Source organism: Gadus macrocephalus, chromosome 18 (assembly GCF_031168955.1).
Source record: "Gadus macrocephalus chromosome 18, ASM3116895v1".
Lineage (NCBI taxonomy): Eukaryota > Metazoa > Chordata > Actinopteri > Gadiformes > Gadidae > Gadus > Gadus macrocephalus.
The window spans coordinates 372,762-388,374 of NC_082399.1; the positions used below are offsets into that span (position 1 = coordinate 372,762).

Consider the following 15,613-nt stretch of genomic DNA (forward strand, 5'->3'; position numbering starts at 1 on the left):
CAGGTTTTTCTGGAGTATTCGTATTTCAAATTTTAAAATATGTATTGGATTTTGGTATTTAGCACTCCTAAAATCAAATATGGGCGATGGTGATGCGTCGGAACTTATTTACACGACACAAAATAAGACACTCTCGATGGGCTGGTACTTTATTTACATGTTGCAAATGTTGAGACGCCGTTATCAGTGAACGCTGTTGCTTTTTGTTGTTAACAGAAGACAGGACACATGACTTTATTTGTATGCCTAAATCCCTACATGCTTTAATTACTGGACTACCAAGCATTAAGTGGAAAATTCCTCATTCAACATCTACTGACCTAGCGAACAAATAATCAGAGAGGATGAACCGATTCATTAAATTATCAGAAACATGATTAAATCACTGAGCAAATAGAAAATGTATATGATATAGTAAGAAAAAGCTGTAAAATATTATAGTTTACAATAATTATTCACATTCAAAGGCTTTACATCTCAATACATACACTCCATGGCCCCTGAACATGACTTCAATCCAAATATGATTCATATATTAGAATTTAAATAACACATGAGCTAGAGGCTAAACAATAGCCATCAAATAACCTTATACAAGAATAAAAATACAAAAACTGTATCCTAATATCATTGCATTACTTGCTTCAGATTTCAATAATACATCGTCTGTACATCACAGTTCTAGTCAGTTACAAACCAGGTAGAGTATTCCATAAACAATGTAACTAACTTCCGCCAACATGATTCAAACAATTTTCTAGCAAGAGAGGCAAACACATTTCTATAGTGTTTACTTGACTTTGAAGACAGATACAGCAATTTAATCTGTGGGGATATTTTTGGATCAGATCTCCTTTAATGACTTCCCACTCTGCGCCCTGGCTCTGGGCCTCCGTCCTGACTCCTCCCCAGCGCCGCCATGCGGCCAGGAGGGACCCCATTGGGGGGGACCCTTGAGGGAGGACCTCGCGTATGGTGAAAACTAAAAGCTTCAAAAAGAACGTTTTGTTTCTTAACGAAAGCACAGGTTTAAATCGTTTGCTCAATTTACTCCTTGGGCCAAATGTAACGAGGGGAGAGAAGCGAGCCAAGTCGGGCCGCTCCCCATAACATCAGAACCCCCAGGAGGAACCTTCAGAGGACCTCAGGAGGAACCTACGAGGAACCTTCAGAGGACCTCAGGAGGAACCTTCAGAGGACCCTCAGGAGGAACCTTCAGAGGACCTCAGGAGGAACCTTCAGAGGACCTCAGGAGGAACCTACGAGGAACCTTCAGAGGACCTCAGGAGGAACCTTCAGAGGACCTCAGGAGGAACCTTCAGAGGACCCTCAGGAGGAACCTTCAGAGGACCTCAGGAGGAACCTACGAGGAACCTTCAGAGGACCTCAGGAGGAACCTTCAGAGGACCCTCAGGAGGAACCTTCAGAGGACCCTCAGGAGGAACCTTCAGAGGACCCTCAGGAGGAACCTTCAGAGGACCCTCAGGAGGAACCTTCAGAGGACCCTCAGGAGGAACCTACGAGGAACTTTCAGAGGACCTCAGGAGGAACCTTCAGAGGACCTCAGGAGGAACCTTCAGAGGACCTCAGGAGGAACCTTCAGAGGACCCTCAGGAGGAACCTTCAGAGGACCCTCAGGAGGAACCTTCAGAGGACCCTCAGGAGGAACCTTCAGAGGACCCTCAGGAGGAACCTTCAGAGGACCCTCAGGAGGAACCTTCAGAGGACCCTCAGGAGGAACCTTCAGAGGACCCTCAGGAGGAACCTTCAGAGGAGGATCCCAACCGTTGGCCGTCTGATCCAGAGCCTACAGCCGCTGGTTGAGGAGAGATCCAAGGTGAGAGTTGAGGAGGCTTCTTCCTGTCCGACATCGGGGGGGGGGGGGGGGGGGGTCAGCATAAAGATTCTTTCAGGACAAACTAAATTTGAGTCTACAATCCCGCCAAAAAAAAAGGTAAATATTCAAACCACAAAGAAAAGAGCCAGTGATGGTACAGAACAGCCAGATCAGTCAATAATAAGAGCTATGGATGCCACAAAAAAAAGTCAAAATACCCATGATTCAAAACTTGTATAAAGGATATTTCCAGTGCCCTATGAGAGTGAGGCGGACTGCGCTACAGGACAGGCCGTGCAGGAAAGCGAAGCACGTTATGATGAAGAGTCAAAGCTAGTGGCATGGTCACCCGCTCCCTTTAGCAATATATCCACAAACGGTCTTTGGAGAGCTCCCACTAGAAGAACAGAAACCCTAGTAGATGGGCCGTCCGGGAGCCCTGCTCCCTGGCAAGGAGACCCTAACTGGACTAGGGGGTACCAAGAGCCAGAGGACACGGCCCCCAGAGGACACGCCCCCCCCGGAGGACACGCCCCCCCCGGAGGACACGCCCCCCCGGAGGACACACCCCACCCGGAGGACACGGCCCCCCGGAGCAGGGAGGCCGGGGGGGGGGGGGGAGCTGGGTCAGGGTGAGAGCCCGCCCGAGTCCTAACCCGGGATCAGGTTACATCTGCAGCGACTATGTAGTATATATGCTCTAGAAATGGGCTTTTTGAATACTCCTTACACGTACAATGAAGGATAAGAATATGGTTGAAGTATCATACTGTATCCGCTCTGTTGGACACAGCTGGACTGATTCTAGTCGTCATAGCAGCAGGAAACCAGCCCTTGCACCTGACGGAGTCGGAGGTACCGCAGCCTGTGCTTCTACAGACAAGACAACTTTTCTTTTTGCTTTCCCTTGCAGGTTGGATGAGAAGCAGATGTGCAGGGTAAGCAGTCTCATCGTCCACACGTGGACCAATGCAACACAAGCCTCACAGAACAAGCAGGCACTCTGGATCCACCGTGTGTTATCCCGTGGTTCTGCTCAGAAAAAAACTAACAAGGTCTAGATGCCAGCGTCTCTAAAAAGAGTGTTTACATAGCGGTGATGAAGGACACTAAAGAGGATGTTACTCTGCTCAGTGATTGGCCTTGGAGCAAAGAGGGATGAGGCGGGGCCACAGAGGAGCCTCGACCCTATAGGCCAGGGCCTTGGTGGCTTTGATAGATCTTTCTCCAGACTTCCTGGATCTTCTTACACCATTTGTCAGCATTCCCACTGGGATCCATTAGATAATACGTTCGATTGGGCTGCAAGGGGGAAAGAAAAAATAAAATACAACCCGGTTACTCACCCTCAAAGCTACAGCATTATAAAACACGTCAACATCATGTCAACAGCTGAGAATCAATATTGTGTCCACATTTTATTTGAGCATTAAAGCTTCAGTGGAAAAGGACCATTATGTAATGGTTAATAGGATCACCACATTGTTTTTTTAACTCTGCTGAACCTAAAAAATAAAGAAACTCCTGTCCTGCAAGAGCTTTGGTCCTGCTCTCGGTTTCATCATCTGTAACAGCCATCAATCAGGCCCCCCATCTCAGCCATCAGGCCCCCCATCTCAGCCATCAGGCCCCCCATCTCAGCCATGAGGCCCCCCATCTCAGCCATCAGGCCCCCCATCTCAGCCATCAGGCCCCCCATCTCAGCCATCAGGCCCCCCATCTCAGCCATCAGGCCCCCCATCTCAGCCATCAGGCCCCCCATCTCAGCCATCAGGCCCCCCATCTCAGCCATCAGGCCCCCCATCTCAGCCATCAGGCCCCCCATCTCAGCCATGAGGCCCCCCATCTCAGCCATGAGGCCCCCCATCTCAGCCATCAGGCCCCCCATCTCAGCCATCAGGCCCCCCATCTCAGCCATCAGGCCCCCCATCTCAGCCATCAGGCCCCCCATCTCAGCCATCAGGCCCCCCATCTCAGCCATCAGGCCCCCCATCTCAGACATCAGGACCCCCATCTCAGACATCAGGACCCCCATCTCAGACATCAGGCCCCCCATCTCAGACATACAGGGTTGGCCTACAATGTGAAGGTCATCTCTAAACTGAACCTATACTCTTGACCACCACATGTTTTCATGGAGGATCTAAAGGATCTCTCTCCGATCCTCTCTCTCTGTTTACCGTGTGAACAAAGAAGGTCTTGAAGTTCTTGGCCTCGGGCCGCAGCTCCAGGGACCAGGGGATGGTACCCTTCAGGATCTTGTTGACCGGGTCCACGTAATACAGGTGTGGGCCCTCTGTGAGCAGCAGCTGCCTCCGCCTGGCAAACAGACCCTGTGGAGCATGTCATAGGTTCAGACCCCAGCCCCCAAAGGCCTAGCCCAAAGGCCTAACCCAAAGGCCTAACCCAAACCCTAGCCCTAGCCCAAAGGCCTAACCCTAGCCCAAAGGCCTAACCCAAACCCTAGCCCAAAGGCCTAGCCCAAAGGCCTAACCCAAACCCTAACCCAAAGGCCTAGCCCAAAGGCCTAGCCCAAAGGCCTAGCCCAAAGGCCTAGCCCAAAGGCCTAGCCCAAAAGCCTAGCCCAAAAGCCTAGCCCAAAAGCCTAGCCCAAAAGCCTAGCCCTAGCCCAAAGGCCTAGCCCAAAGGCCTAACCCAAAGGCCTAACCCAAACCCTAGCCCAAAGGCCTAACCCTACCCCAAAGGCCTAACCCTACCCCTAGCCCAAAGGCCTAACCCAAAGGCCTAACCCAAACCCTAACCCAAAGGCCTAACCCAAAGGCCTAGCCCTAGCCCAAACCCAAAGGCCTAACCCAAAGGCCTAACCCAAAGGCCTAGCCCTAGCCCAAAGGCCTAGCCCTAGCCCAAAGGCCTAGCCCTAGCCCAAAGGCCTAACCCTAGCCCAAAGGCCTAACCCTAGCCCAAAGGCCTAACCCTAGCCCAAAGGCCTAACCCTAGCCCAAAGGCCTAACCCTAGCCCAAAGGCCTAACCCTAGCCCAAAGGCCTAACCCAAAGGCCTAACCCTAGCCCAAAGGCCTAATCCCCCTGCTCCATATAATCAAGGGTATAAACAAAACTTTATGAAACTACCAAAACACAGGTTAACGTAAATCGTATTTAAAGAAACAATGACTCAAAGGCCATTAGAAAACGAGAGAACATTCACCTTTCGTTTATCAACTGGGCCCATTTTGAGGATCAGGTTATTCTCAACAAACTGGTGCCTGTGCAAAGGGAAGACAGACAAAAACCCAATCAATATACACACACACGACATACTTCCCCCCCCCCCCCCTATACATTTAGCTCTATATTCAGAATATGATCATATTTTAAAGCAACAAAACCAACTAGAACTGCAAGCAGTTATGCAGGGGTCCAAGAAGTGTGCATTTCGCCGGCACAACGCGACAAGAAATGTGCATTTCGCCGGCACAACGCGAAGCATGTGTTCAAAACGCTACCCTGAACCTGTGGATACAAAGGATTTGACTGTGGTAGGAGTAGCGAGAAGTCAGTGTAGCGTTTTCGCAGCGAAATTTTGTAGAAGATATACAATTTCCTCGTTTATTGCGCCCCCTAATGGCGAAATTTTCCGAATTTTTTATCGAACGACATTAAGGTTAGCACCGACATGTGTGTAGAATTTGGACTCGATCCGATGTCTACTTTTAGTTTTTTTTGGAATTTTGATTTTCCACGTCTAATTTAGCTAATATACCAATATTCCAAACGCTACCGTTTCGTCGTCGAAGGTCGGATCAAAAAAGTGTTCGAATTTTATTTTTTGTGTGCGTCTGACGATGCAGTGGGCAAAGTTTGGTGTTGATTGGTCAAGAAATGTGGGAGGAGTAGCGAAAATACAGTTTTGCGGTTTTCGCGATTTAGCGAAAAATATTCATAGACGCAAATGGGCGTGGCCTAGGCCAAAAGCTGCAGCAGACTCCAGTGCATCTGTGTGTACAAGTTTTTGGACTCTGGGAGGTTCGGTGTGGGAGTTATAGCCCCAAACGCGTATTCCTTGGTATAGCGCCACCTAGGGACCGGCGTGTCTGGATTTTGTTTTCTGAGTAGCGGTGCCGATTCTGGATCTAGTCATGTAATTGGCGCGTGTGCACCATTTACGGTTTGGGCTGTGGTTCCACTTTCAGGGGGAGGTAGAATAATAATCCTTACAAAAACAATAGGGATCCAACCTGTTGGCTTGGACCCCTAATGAGGTCCTAGTGTTTACTCAGGGACACACACACACACACACACACACACACCAGGGGTTTCCAGTTGTCTGTTTGTCCAGCAGCAGCTGCTTCTCCTCCTCAGAGAACTGCAGGTGGAGCTCAAAGGAGTTGTTGTCCAGGTCGTGGATGTACTGCTCGATGTTGCTGCTGGACCTCTGGGGTGGCAGGGACTCCGGGGCGGCCAGCGAGTGGGAAGAGCTGGACTGGCTCACCTGCATGCTGCTGAACTGGCTCAGCAGGTCGTCGTACTGCGGGCCCAGAGAGAGCGTTAGGCGCTGGACACGCCTACTGGCTACCGTCTCCCACTCTACCTCAAAGCCACCACAATGAATCCACAGCATCTCACGTTTCCGTAGCAGTCCTCGTCATCCTCCGACATGGCGGGCAGGTATGGTGTCAGCTTGGGAGGCGACTGCAGGTGGAGGTCATCCCAGGACGTGGTCTCGAAGAAGGGATGCCGTCTCAACGGGTCGTAGCCCCCCATCTCCTCACAGCCGATCCGCATGGAGGGGTCCAGAGACTGGAGAAGGTCACGTGATGTATGTCAACATGGAGGTTTCCTCAACCACTCGTTATGATCTGTTAGTTGGATTCATGCTCCCTTCAGTACGTTAACCTGGTTCTGCTTGGAAACTAAAGAACATGACCTACCAAAAGCCTTTGAACAAGATCCTTGGCTTTGGGGAAGAACTTCTCTGGGAACTCGTACTCCAGCTTTGTTATCTTCTGGAATATTAGGTACTCGTTTCTGCAGCCGAGCAGTGAACCAAGAGGAAATGGGGAAAGAGTTAATGTGAGTAAAGTGACAGGGACTGACAGTAATGGAGGAAGGTTTGGACAAGAACTGGGTGCACGCTAATAATATGAATAATCACTCAGTTTCCCATCAAAAGATTTAACATTTAGCTCCATCTTTTCCCATTGGTTTAAATGTTCTGTTCTACGCTCCTAGTAATAAAACATCATATATATTTATATATAAAACAAACACGCGGTCTAGAATGTTATCCACATGGACCCTCTGCACGAGGACAGTAAAACTTACCCAGCTCTGAAGGGCGGTAACCCGGCGACCAGCTGATATATTATACATCCCAGCGCCCAAAGGTCTGAACTGTAAGAGAAGATGGACGTTACATTGGACCAGGAGGTGGACGTTACATTGGACCAGGAGGTGGACGTTACATTGGACCAGGAGGTGGACGTTACATTGGACCAGGAGGTGGACGTTACATTGGACCAGGAGGTGGACGTTACATTGGACCAGGAGGTGGACGTTACATTGGACCAGGAGGTGGACGTTACATTGGACCAGGAGGTGGACGTTACATTGGACCAGGAGGTGGACGTTACATTGGACCAGGAGGTGGACGTTACATTGGACCAGGAGGTGGACGTTACATTGGACCAGGAGGTGGACGTTACATTGGACCAGGAGGTGGACGTTACATTGGACCACAAGGTGCTTAATAATCCACTCAATGGTTATAGAGGTTCCTGTTGGTCCCGTAACGCAGGGAGTGGAACACGATTGAAGATCCCTCACCTCTTGCAGGCCGACTTATCTGTCAGCAGCTCGGGGGAGACGTACTGGGCCGTCCCAACAAAGGAGTTCGCTTTAGCTGCAAGAAAATGCAGAAGATTGAGTCAAAATAAAAGTGAAGTAGTAGAGAAAAGGTGCTGAGACCAGGCTGCTCACGGGGCTCCGACTTACATTGCTTACTGTCAGTTAACTGCTTTGCAGTCCCAAAATCTGTGATTTGGATGTGCATATCTTCACTCAGTAGAATATTCTCTGGCTTCAGATCTCTGTTATCAAACAGACATACGAGTGAGGCAAGCTCTTCAGCAAGATAATTACATGACAAAGTAATGGTTTAACAAGATTCAATGTGACGATTGATCAGCTTACCTATGTATTATCTCCTTATTGTGTAAATATTCTAGAGCACAAACAATTTCTGCTGAGTAGAATCGAGTACAGGTCTCATCAAAAGAACCGATTTTACGAATGTATTTTAGAAGTTCCCCATTCTTAGCAAAGCTAAGACCAAAATCTGAAAAAAGTGTTAAGGTAAACACGCATAAAATATAATTTACATGATTGATACACTGTAATCACGACTGCTCAAATGCAGTCATAGGAACTTTAATAACCTGAGCAATTTGAAAAGAACAGGATATTTTTCAGTCATTCTCCACAAGACACAGCATGCCATCTTTGTTTAAGGATACACAACTTCTCGTCATCTTGAAAGGTGAAGTAGAGTTTGACGAAGAATGGGTGATCTAGATTTGACAACAGATCTCGCTCTCTTTTCACATACTGGGCTTTTTTGGACTTCACAATATGCCGCTTGTCCAGAATCTTAACTGAAACACACATTGAGAGAAGAAGTTCAATACACACAAGAGCCGTCAGTCATGAGCAGATAGGAGATCCCACAGTGCCACCCGCTACTCAGCACATGTCCAGACAGAAGATTTTACCTACTTGCATATTCCTTCCCCGTTGATTGTTCCTTTGCCAGGACAACCTTTGAAAACAAATCAGAAGGATACAATCCATCACCTGGGATTTCTATTTATGCGCCTTGACAACATGTCCATCACCTCCTCAGCCCCAGTGAGGACCTAACCACAGTAAACCTCAGATGAACCGCAGATGGTTCACTGAAGCATCTTGACCACAAGAATGCTTGCATGTAACAACATCAATCCAGCGCTGATTCAGAGGTTCGACGGAATGCAGGTGACGTACTGTCGAGAAGGAGCCCTCTCCCAGGATCTTGCCAAACTTGAAATCCTCCGGCCTCTTCTTGCGAGGCTGGGAGGCCTGCATGGCCGTCTGGGTGCGTAGCTCCGCGGCCCTGGCCTCCGCGGACGGGGCCTCCATGCTGGGACAGAGGCTGCTACTTGCACCTGGGATGGCAAGTGGCGAGCAGGTGTCAGGCTGGTTTCTTACCATTGAGGGATGTGGGCAGGGACAGATGACAACGCTGGTCTGAATGGGCACAACATCATACTGCAACGGGAGGAGAAGGAGGTCGTTAGGGACGGAGCGGCAACCACGCAGGAATCTATTCAGGCCGTCGCTCTGGGGGGGTACCGTTCAACTCACCTCCTTTAGATATTTTAAACATTTAGCCTAGCCAGTGAAAGCCTCATAATTACTTGGAATTAATAAGTAAGTATAGACATTTACATTTAAGTCATTTAGCAGACGCTTTTATCCAAAGCGACTTACATCAGTTAATACACACATTGACACACCAACGGCCGAGTCAACGATGCAAGGCGACAGCCAGCTCGTCAGGAGCAGTTAGGGTTAAGTGTCTCGCTCAGGGACACATCGACACTCAGCTAGGAGGAGCTGGGGATCGAACTAGCAACCTTTCGGTTACAAGACAACTGCTCTACCTCCTGAGCTAGGCCGACCCCGAGTTCTGAGCCATTGCTAAATGAGAAATTCAATATTCAAGGAACTAGTTCTGAGAGCCCTGAACCAATTGGCATGATGGGACACATAGGAAGAGATATCAAACGCATATCCTAATAGTTATTAATCTTATACACACACTAATAAAGGGGTAAAGAGTGCTCAGAAGTTTAAGTGATCAATAAACAGGATTATTAAAGCATGACAAGATATCCACGAGATATTATGATACATGACATTCGGATTAAACAAACGTAATAGTGAAGTAGAGTAGTAGAGTGAAAAGTTTTGCCTGTTGTCAGGAAGCCATTCATTTATTAGTCGAATTGCGGCCTAATATTTAGGATTGGAATCTTGGTGGACAAGACAACACTGAGTAACGGCCCATTAAACGAGTCCATACACCGCCGGTCCCACCCTGCAGGGCCAAGAGGAGAAACTGTGGATACAACTGCTTGACTGATCATTGCAGCGGCTTGCTGTTTCCATACTAGTCAATCGGTGTTTCACGAAATAAAAACAAAATACGTGGATGTGAAATCTGGCGAATACATTCCCCGAGATGTCAACTCTTATTGCATGTGACAGTCTGATAGATTAGCTGATTGCCATGTTTTCTATCTTTAAACCTCAAACTTTGTGCTAAATAAGTCCGACCGTCACTAGTCTGAAAGGTCGTCTCACTAGAGGAGGCTTCTCGGCCTGTTATTCCTGGTTAACAAACTATCACTGGTGGAAAGGTGTGGTCATTAACCCACGACTCTCTCTACGTCTCTCAGTGGACTATTCGGCCCCATCACCGCGAACAAGCAGGATTATGAATGTCAACGAGGCACCGGGACGACTAGATGATCATGAGGCCTCAACAAAGTTTGTTTGCGAGCTCGTAGCGTTAGCTCACAGGCGAGCTAACATGAGCTAGCGCTGTAAACCGAGAAGCCGGCCGCTGACAGCGAGTTAAACTTCACCGACCTGCCGTCGGCTTCAGAGACCCGACATGGGACCGACCCACCCGGACCTGGACTTCACTTCCCAAAAATTGTCAAGATTAGCGATTGTGAAACATGAATTATCTTGCCGTCAACTACTGAAATGTTGATAACATGTAGCCCCGACCAGTGCTAAATCCCGTTAGCTCCGCGGCGTAAGAAGCGCGAAGCTGGAACCCATGAAGCATCAGAGGAGCTACGATGCTAACCTCAGAGCAGCTACGATGCTAACCTCCTCCAACCACCGGGACCCGCCATGTGTCACACAAAACAACTATTGAGAGAACCCTAAAAACCGAACTAGAGCAGGTGCTGAAGTCACTAGCTGAAGTGAACATTAGCTGTTGTGCTGGCTCGTCATAGCGACTAGCTGCTCCTACTAGCTGCTCCTGCTAGCTATTCGAGGCCCGATGTTAGGGTTAGATCTGTTGTCCATCACATCCCACCCCAGAAGCGCTGCCATCGAAGACTCACACACGGGGAAACTACAATACTTGCCAATTGACTTGTGGCTCTTGCCATGGAAGTTTTCCGCGAGTATTTATTAGGAATAAAATAATTAGAGAACATCCAGTAATGGCTGCCTCTGCGCCTTCATTTTCGAGCTGTGACGTCGTTCCACAACAATGTTACCGCAAAGAGCGGACGACCCGCCCCCTGGGCCGCAGGCCCCGCCCCCTGGGACGCTGGCCCCGCCCTCGGGCACGCCCCCTCGCCACATTTACACCCTCCTCAGTCCTTTCACCTTTTACTCATACAATGACGCATCGCACTTTGGGCGCCCATTCCTTAATAACGTTGCGTTATTGGTTTGTTACGATTCAATGGACGACTTTCAATAATATCGTTTTATTTTCACCCTTTTCCGCAAATCCTGTGAATTCGTATCACAGGACTGGTAAAACTAGAAGTTTTTGCTGGCATTTTTATTTTCATTTCATGCCAATATTTTTACCCAATTCCCACATATTCCAATTTTAACTTAGAGAATAATACGCAGACATCTAAAAACATAAATTGTTTATTTACAAATGTGTATTACTTTGAACATTACCCAAAAGGTTAGCTTACTTCCTTTATATCTTACAAACATCACTTGTCTTCCCCATCTTCTGCTTTATTGTTAATTATTTCCCCTTTATCATCATCATCATCTTCCTCGTCCTCTTCTACACCATCATCATCATCATCTGCATCCTCCTCTTCACTAGAATCCTCCTCTTCTTCAGGAGGCCTAAGCAGAAAGGGCAGATGAAGCTAGAGACTTCAGGTGTTCAATGTGTCGATAGATCCCCAGTGTCTGGGGCTCACCCCCGGGGCTCACCCCCGGGTCTCACCCCCGGGTCTCACCCCCGGGGCTCACCCCCGGGTCTCACCCCCGGGGCTCACCCCCGGGTCTCACCCCAGTGCCTGGATGCTCACCCCTGGGGCCGGTTGAGACTGCAGCTCTCCCTTCCTGAGTCCACATCGAAGGGATCTGCAAAACACACTACGTGTTATTTGCTACTGCCCCCAATAGTACAATAAATGGTAATATTAATTAAAAAAAATATATATATAATAAAAGCTTCCTATCGAAAATATATGTTTTGAACTGCACTGTACTATTGCTTTGGCAGCCACATCTTCTACAATGATAATTCCTTTATTTTATGCTAGGTTTTGGTCCAATCTGAGGCTTGTATACATTAGTATCCCTGGGTTACCAGAGGTTTTGGTCCAATCTGAGGCTTGTATGTTAGTATCCCTGGGTTACCAAAGATTTTGGTCCAATCTGAGGCTTGTATACGTTAGTATCCCTGGGTTACCAGAGGTTAAGGTCCAATCTGAGGCTTGTATGCTAGTATCCCTGGGTTACCAGAGGTTTTGGTCCAATCTGAGGCTTGTATGTTAGTATCCCTGGGTTACCAGAGGTTTTGGTCCAATCTGAGGCTTGTATGTTAGTATCCCTGGGTTACCAGAGGTTTTGGTCCAATCTGAGGCTTTTATGTTAGTATCCCTGGGTTACCAGAGGTTATGGTCCAATCTGAGGCTTGTATATGTTAGTATCCCTGGGTTACCAGAGGTTAGGGTCCAATCACCCAAGTGGGTGCTACATATTGGTGGTGGTTAGTGAGGTCCCCACTTCACTTTAGGCGTCTTTGAGTGTTATTAATTATTTTTATTCTTCATGTTTAACCTCTGTTTTCCTTTTATTCCTAGTCTGTTTTACATAGTTTTGAATGATGACTATATGCTCTGTAAGGTGACCTTGGGTGTCTTGAAAGGCGCCTCTAAATTAAATGTATTATTATTATTATTATTATTATTAATCTGAGGCTTGTATGCGTTAGTATCCGGCGGTTACCGAAGGGTTCCTCCTCCCGCGGGGCGGCGATGTACTCCTTCTCTGCAGAGAGCATCTCTTCCTCAGAGCTGCAGGCAGCGTAGCGCGCCAGGATGACCTTATTCAGCTCCAGGAATCCCGCCCCCCACTTGAACTTATTCAGCAGCAGCTCTGCCAGCTCCTGGAACCCTGAGGGGGGAGAGGCCATCAACACGACTCCTACAGAAACACCATCTCATATAGAACGGCCAGCTCCTGGAACCCTGAGGGGGAGAGGCCATCAACACGACTCCTACAGAAACACCATCTCATATAGAAAGGCCAGCTCCTGGAACCCTGAGGGGGAGAGGCCATCAACACGACTCCTACAGAAACACCATCTCATATAGAAAGGCCAGCTCCTGGAACCCTGAGGGGGAGAGGCCATCAACACGACTCCTACAGAAACACCATCTCATATAGAAAGGCCAGCTCCTGGAACCCTGAGGGGGAGAGGCCATCAACACGACTCCTACAGAAACACCATCTTATATAGAAAGGCCAGCTCCTGGAACCCTGAGGGGGAGAGGCCATCAACACGACTCCTACAGAAACACCATCTCATATAGAAAGGCCAGCTCCTGGAACCCTGAGGGGGAGAGGCCATCAACACGACTCCTACAGAAACACCATCTCATATAGAAAGAAATACTTCTATCAAATACACATCGAAAATAATATTAATCTATCAAAACATTCATGAGTGAAGATTGTCCATATCTATAATAAATCTTAAAGATTCATATCTTTAAGAAAACATCCAATTTAGAATAAACATAAAGTTGTTGATTCTTAATTTCATGTTCAATGCTAGGATTCTATCCCCAATAAACAATGTATCTAAACAGTGTATATCATATCAATATCAACATATAAATGAACTGTAGCAAATGATTTAAAGTACAAAAATACCAGTTTAATTCATGAAACATCCTGTACTGATCGCAGGCCACACCTACGATGACGAAGGTGGCTGCGAAGGCCTCCACACAGGACAGCTTGCAGGGCTTGCCGTAGTTGACGGGGTTGGCTGCCACCAGATATGGCAGCAGCCTGGGATGAGACCCCACCATCTTACTGAAGGGCGTCTCCTCCAGTTTGGCCCAGGAACAGTCAATGACTGCCAGTCCATTCTGAGCCACGATAGTTCTGATCAGAGACATATTGCATTTCGCATTAAGGATACACCTATTGCCGTTTGTGGATCGCAAAACATAAATGCAGATATCCGCGTGAAACATAAGGACATATTACACATGTTGAAATGGATTTCTGTGCTATTTAACCCTCCAGTCTCTAATAATACACTGGCATACCCACACAGATATATTTACAATTATTATTATATTGTGATATTTCCTTTGCGCACAGGGATGATGATAAAGCAGATTAGAGAATTGTCAGGGTTGGGTCTGAATAATAAAGAATTGTTCAAACATTACAAGGAGATTATAGATTGTTGTTGTTGTTGCCGATCAGTAAAAATGACAAAGAAGCCAGTGGGATTTATCTACTCTTGCTTCCACCATTTTCAGACAAAACAAATGACCTGCATGGAATTTTATACCTACAGAATGGCTTCTCCTTACCGTTTCGAATGAAGTTAATATCCATCATTACCTTATTCCTCACCATCTACACATGACCTTGATAAATCTGGATTCAATGTTTCACAATCTCTGAAGTGACAGGGATCTTGTCGGCCATCAAAACGTATTGATGGAATGTCAGAGTGTGTGGATTGGAGGTCAATCCAACATCCAGCGGGCTCCTCATGCACCAGGAGGTGTCTCTGTGTTTACCTGTCGGCTGGCGTCACATACTTGGTGCCCATGGGGCTCAGTATGAGGCCGCTGAACCTCTGGTTGAGCCGCAGCCCTCGCACCAGGCCCTTCCGCACCAGCTTGCGTCCGGTGCAGCGCTTGGGGTCGCAATGGCCCAGGTCCCACATGGCGAGGGGACAGGGCAGCTTCACCGGAGCTGCCTCCCTGTCCTCCCGCGGCAGGAGGCTCGCTGACGGGCAGAACATACAGGTCTCTTCACCAGATGGAGATGGTAGTAATAAACGCAACATGAAACCGATATTAACAACTAAAGCCAACACATTGGTTGGCTGTACATGTAATCCATACCAACTGTTACGATTCTGCATTTGACACATACAAACAAGGGAGGACGGACCATTAAGTATTAATCAAGTACTATAAAATGTTTAAATAATAGTACTTCCATAGTATAAAATAAAAATTAACTGTGAAAGTAGGAATGCAGTTCGATGCCGTTGTTAGTTATTTCCTGTCCAGGTGACAGATTGGATGACAGCCTGAGGGGAAGCACCTGGGGTCACGTGTCAGCCCGAGGAGAACCCCCTGGGGTCACGTGTCAGCCTCACCTTCCAGGGCACACTGCATCTCCTCCGTGAACTGCTCCATGGACTTTCCCTTCATCTTGTGTCTTTTCTCCTTCCCCTTGCTTTCAAACTGACCCTGTTTCTTTCGTCCCATGCTGGCCCCTCACTAGTTACCTGCTGGCCCCTTGGTAGTTAACTTAGTATAAGTTAGTTATCGGTAATAGCAAGTCCCTGTTAGCAAACTAGTTAGAAATATTTACAAGTCCAAATCGATCCTAATTTAGAATGATCTCTAAGAAGTGTTGGTGAGGAACTGTTACCTACGCGATGGAAACATGCGTTGGTAAATAGCATGTCGGCTAGTCAGCTAGTCAGAGCGAAGGATGGGGGGCGC

General features: G+C 47.8%; 2 protein-coding genes and 1 long non-coding RNA gene across 25 annotated transcripts; 1 reads left to right on the plus strand and 2 right to left on the minus strand.

Moving 5' to 3' along the window:
• Nucleotides 1-135: 135 nt before the first annotated feature.
• Nucleotides 136-11,150, minus strand: pdpk1b (3-phosphoinositide dependent protein kinase 1b). Of its 20 annotated transcripts, none has more exons than XM_060037046.1 (17): nucleotides 11,003-11,150; nucleotides 8,838-9,101; nucleotides 8,571-8,613; nucleotides 8,312-8,449; nucleotides 7,989-8,133; nucleotides 7,791-7,885; nucleotides 7,623-7,698; nucleotides 7,122-7,190; nucleotides 6,728-6,824; nucleotides 6,423-6,596; nucleotides 6,107-6,324; nucleotides 5,005-5,062; nucleotides 4,018-4,170; nucleotides 1,518-3,139; nucleotides 1,352-1,397; nucleotides 1,260-1,316; nucleotides 136-1,132 (listed from the first exon to the last, which is right to left on the minus strand). In XM_060037046.1, the coding sequence occupies exons 1-14, from the start codon at nucleotides 11,072-11,074 to the stop codon at nucleotides 3,026-3,028; spliced, it is 1,716 nt and encodes a 571-aa protein (XP_059893029.1). In that variant the 5' UTR covers nucleotides 11,075-11,150; the 3' UTR covers nucleotides 136-1,132; nucleotides 1,260-1,316; nucleotides 1,352-1,397; nucleotides 1,518-3,025. The 20 variants fall into 20 exon arrangements, with proteins under 20 accessions (XP_059893029.1, XP_059893022.1, XP_059893014.1 ...); XM_060037039.1 differs by having other exon boundaries at nucleotides 136-1,143; nucleotides 1,237-1,316; XM_060037031.1 differs by having other exon boundaries at nucleotides 136-1,166; nucleotides 1,237-1,316.
• Nucleotides 11,151-11,509: 359 nt separating this feature from the next.
• On the minus strand, nucleotides 11,510-15,609 carry tsr3 (TSR3 ribosome maturation factor). Of its 4 annotated transcripts, none has more exons than XM_060036954.1 (6): nucleotides 15,262-15,609; nucleotides 14,672-14,906; nucleotides 13,825-14,018; nucleotides 12,852-13,019; nucleotides 11,907-11,981; nucleotides 11,510-11,738 (listed from the first exon to the last, which is right to left on the minus strand). In XM_060036954.1, exons 1-5 carry the CDS (start codon nucleotides 15,371-15,373, stop codon nucleotides 11,923-11,925), a joined length of 768 nt encoding a protein of 255 aa, XP_059892937.1. In that variant the 5' UTR covers nucleotides 15,374-15,609; the 3' UTR covers nucleotides 11,510-11,738; nucleotides 11,907-11,922. The 4 variants fall into 4 exon arrangements, with proteins under 4 accessions (XP_059892937.1, XP_059892934.1, XP_059892935.1 ...); XM_060036951.1 differs by having other exon boundaries at nucleotides 11,927-11,981; nucleotides 15,262-15,607; XM_060036952.1 differs by having other exon boundaries at nucleotides 11,927-11,981; nucleotides 14,672-14,882; nucleotides 15,262-15,603.
• Nucleotides 11,891-12,833, plus strand: LOC132446607 (uncharacterized). Its single transcript, XR_009522927.1, has 3 exons — nucleotides 11,891-12,163; nucleotides 12,216-12,271; nucleotides 12,324-12,833. It is a non-coding gene; the product is annotated as an uncharacterized LOC132446607 (long non-coding RNA).
• Nucleotides 15,610-15,613: the final 4 nt, after the last annotated feature.

Coding starts and splice junctions, on each gene's coding strand:
- pdpk1b (XM_060037041.1), bottom strand. CDS start 11,074: ATGTTCTCTAATTATTTTATTCCTAATAAATACTCGCGGAAAACTTCC. Junction 7,191..7,622: donor GATAAGTCGGCCTGCAAGAG/GTGAGGGATCTT, acceptor CTTCTCTTACAG/TTCAGACCTTTGGGCGCTGG. Junction 5,063..6,106: donor CAGACAACTGGAAACCCCTG/GTGTGTGTGTGT, acceptor CCCTTTGCACAG/GCACCAGTTTGTTGAGAATA.
- tsr3 (XM_060036951.1), bottom strand. CDS start 15,373: ATGGGACGAAAGAAACAGGGTCAGTTTGAAAGCAAGGGGAAGGAGAAA. Junction 14,019..14,671: donor TATGTGACGCCAGCCGACAG/GTAAACACAGAG, acceptor GTCTCTGATCAG/AACTATCGTGGCTCAGAATG. Junction 13,020..13,824: donor AGCCACCTTCGTCATCGTAG/GTGTGGCCTGCG, acceptor CTCCCCCCTCAG/GGTTCCAGGAGCTGGCAGAG.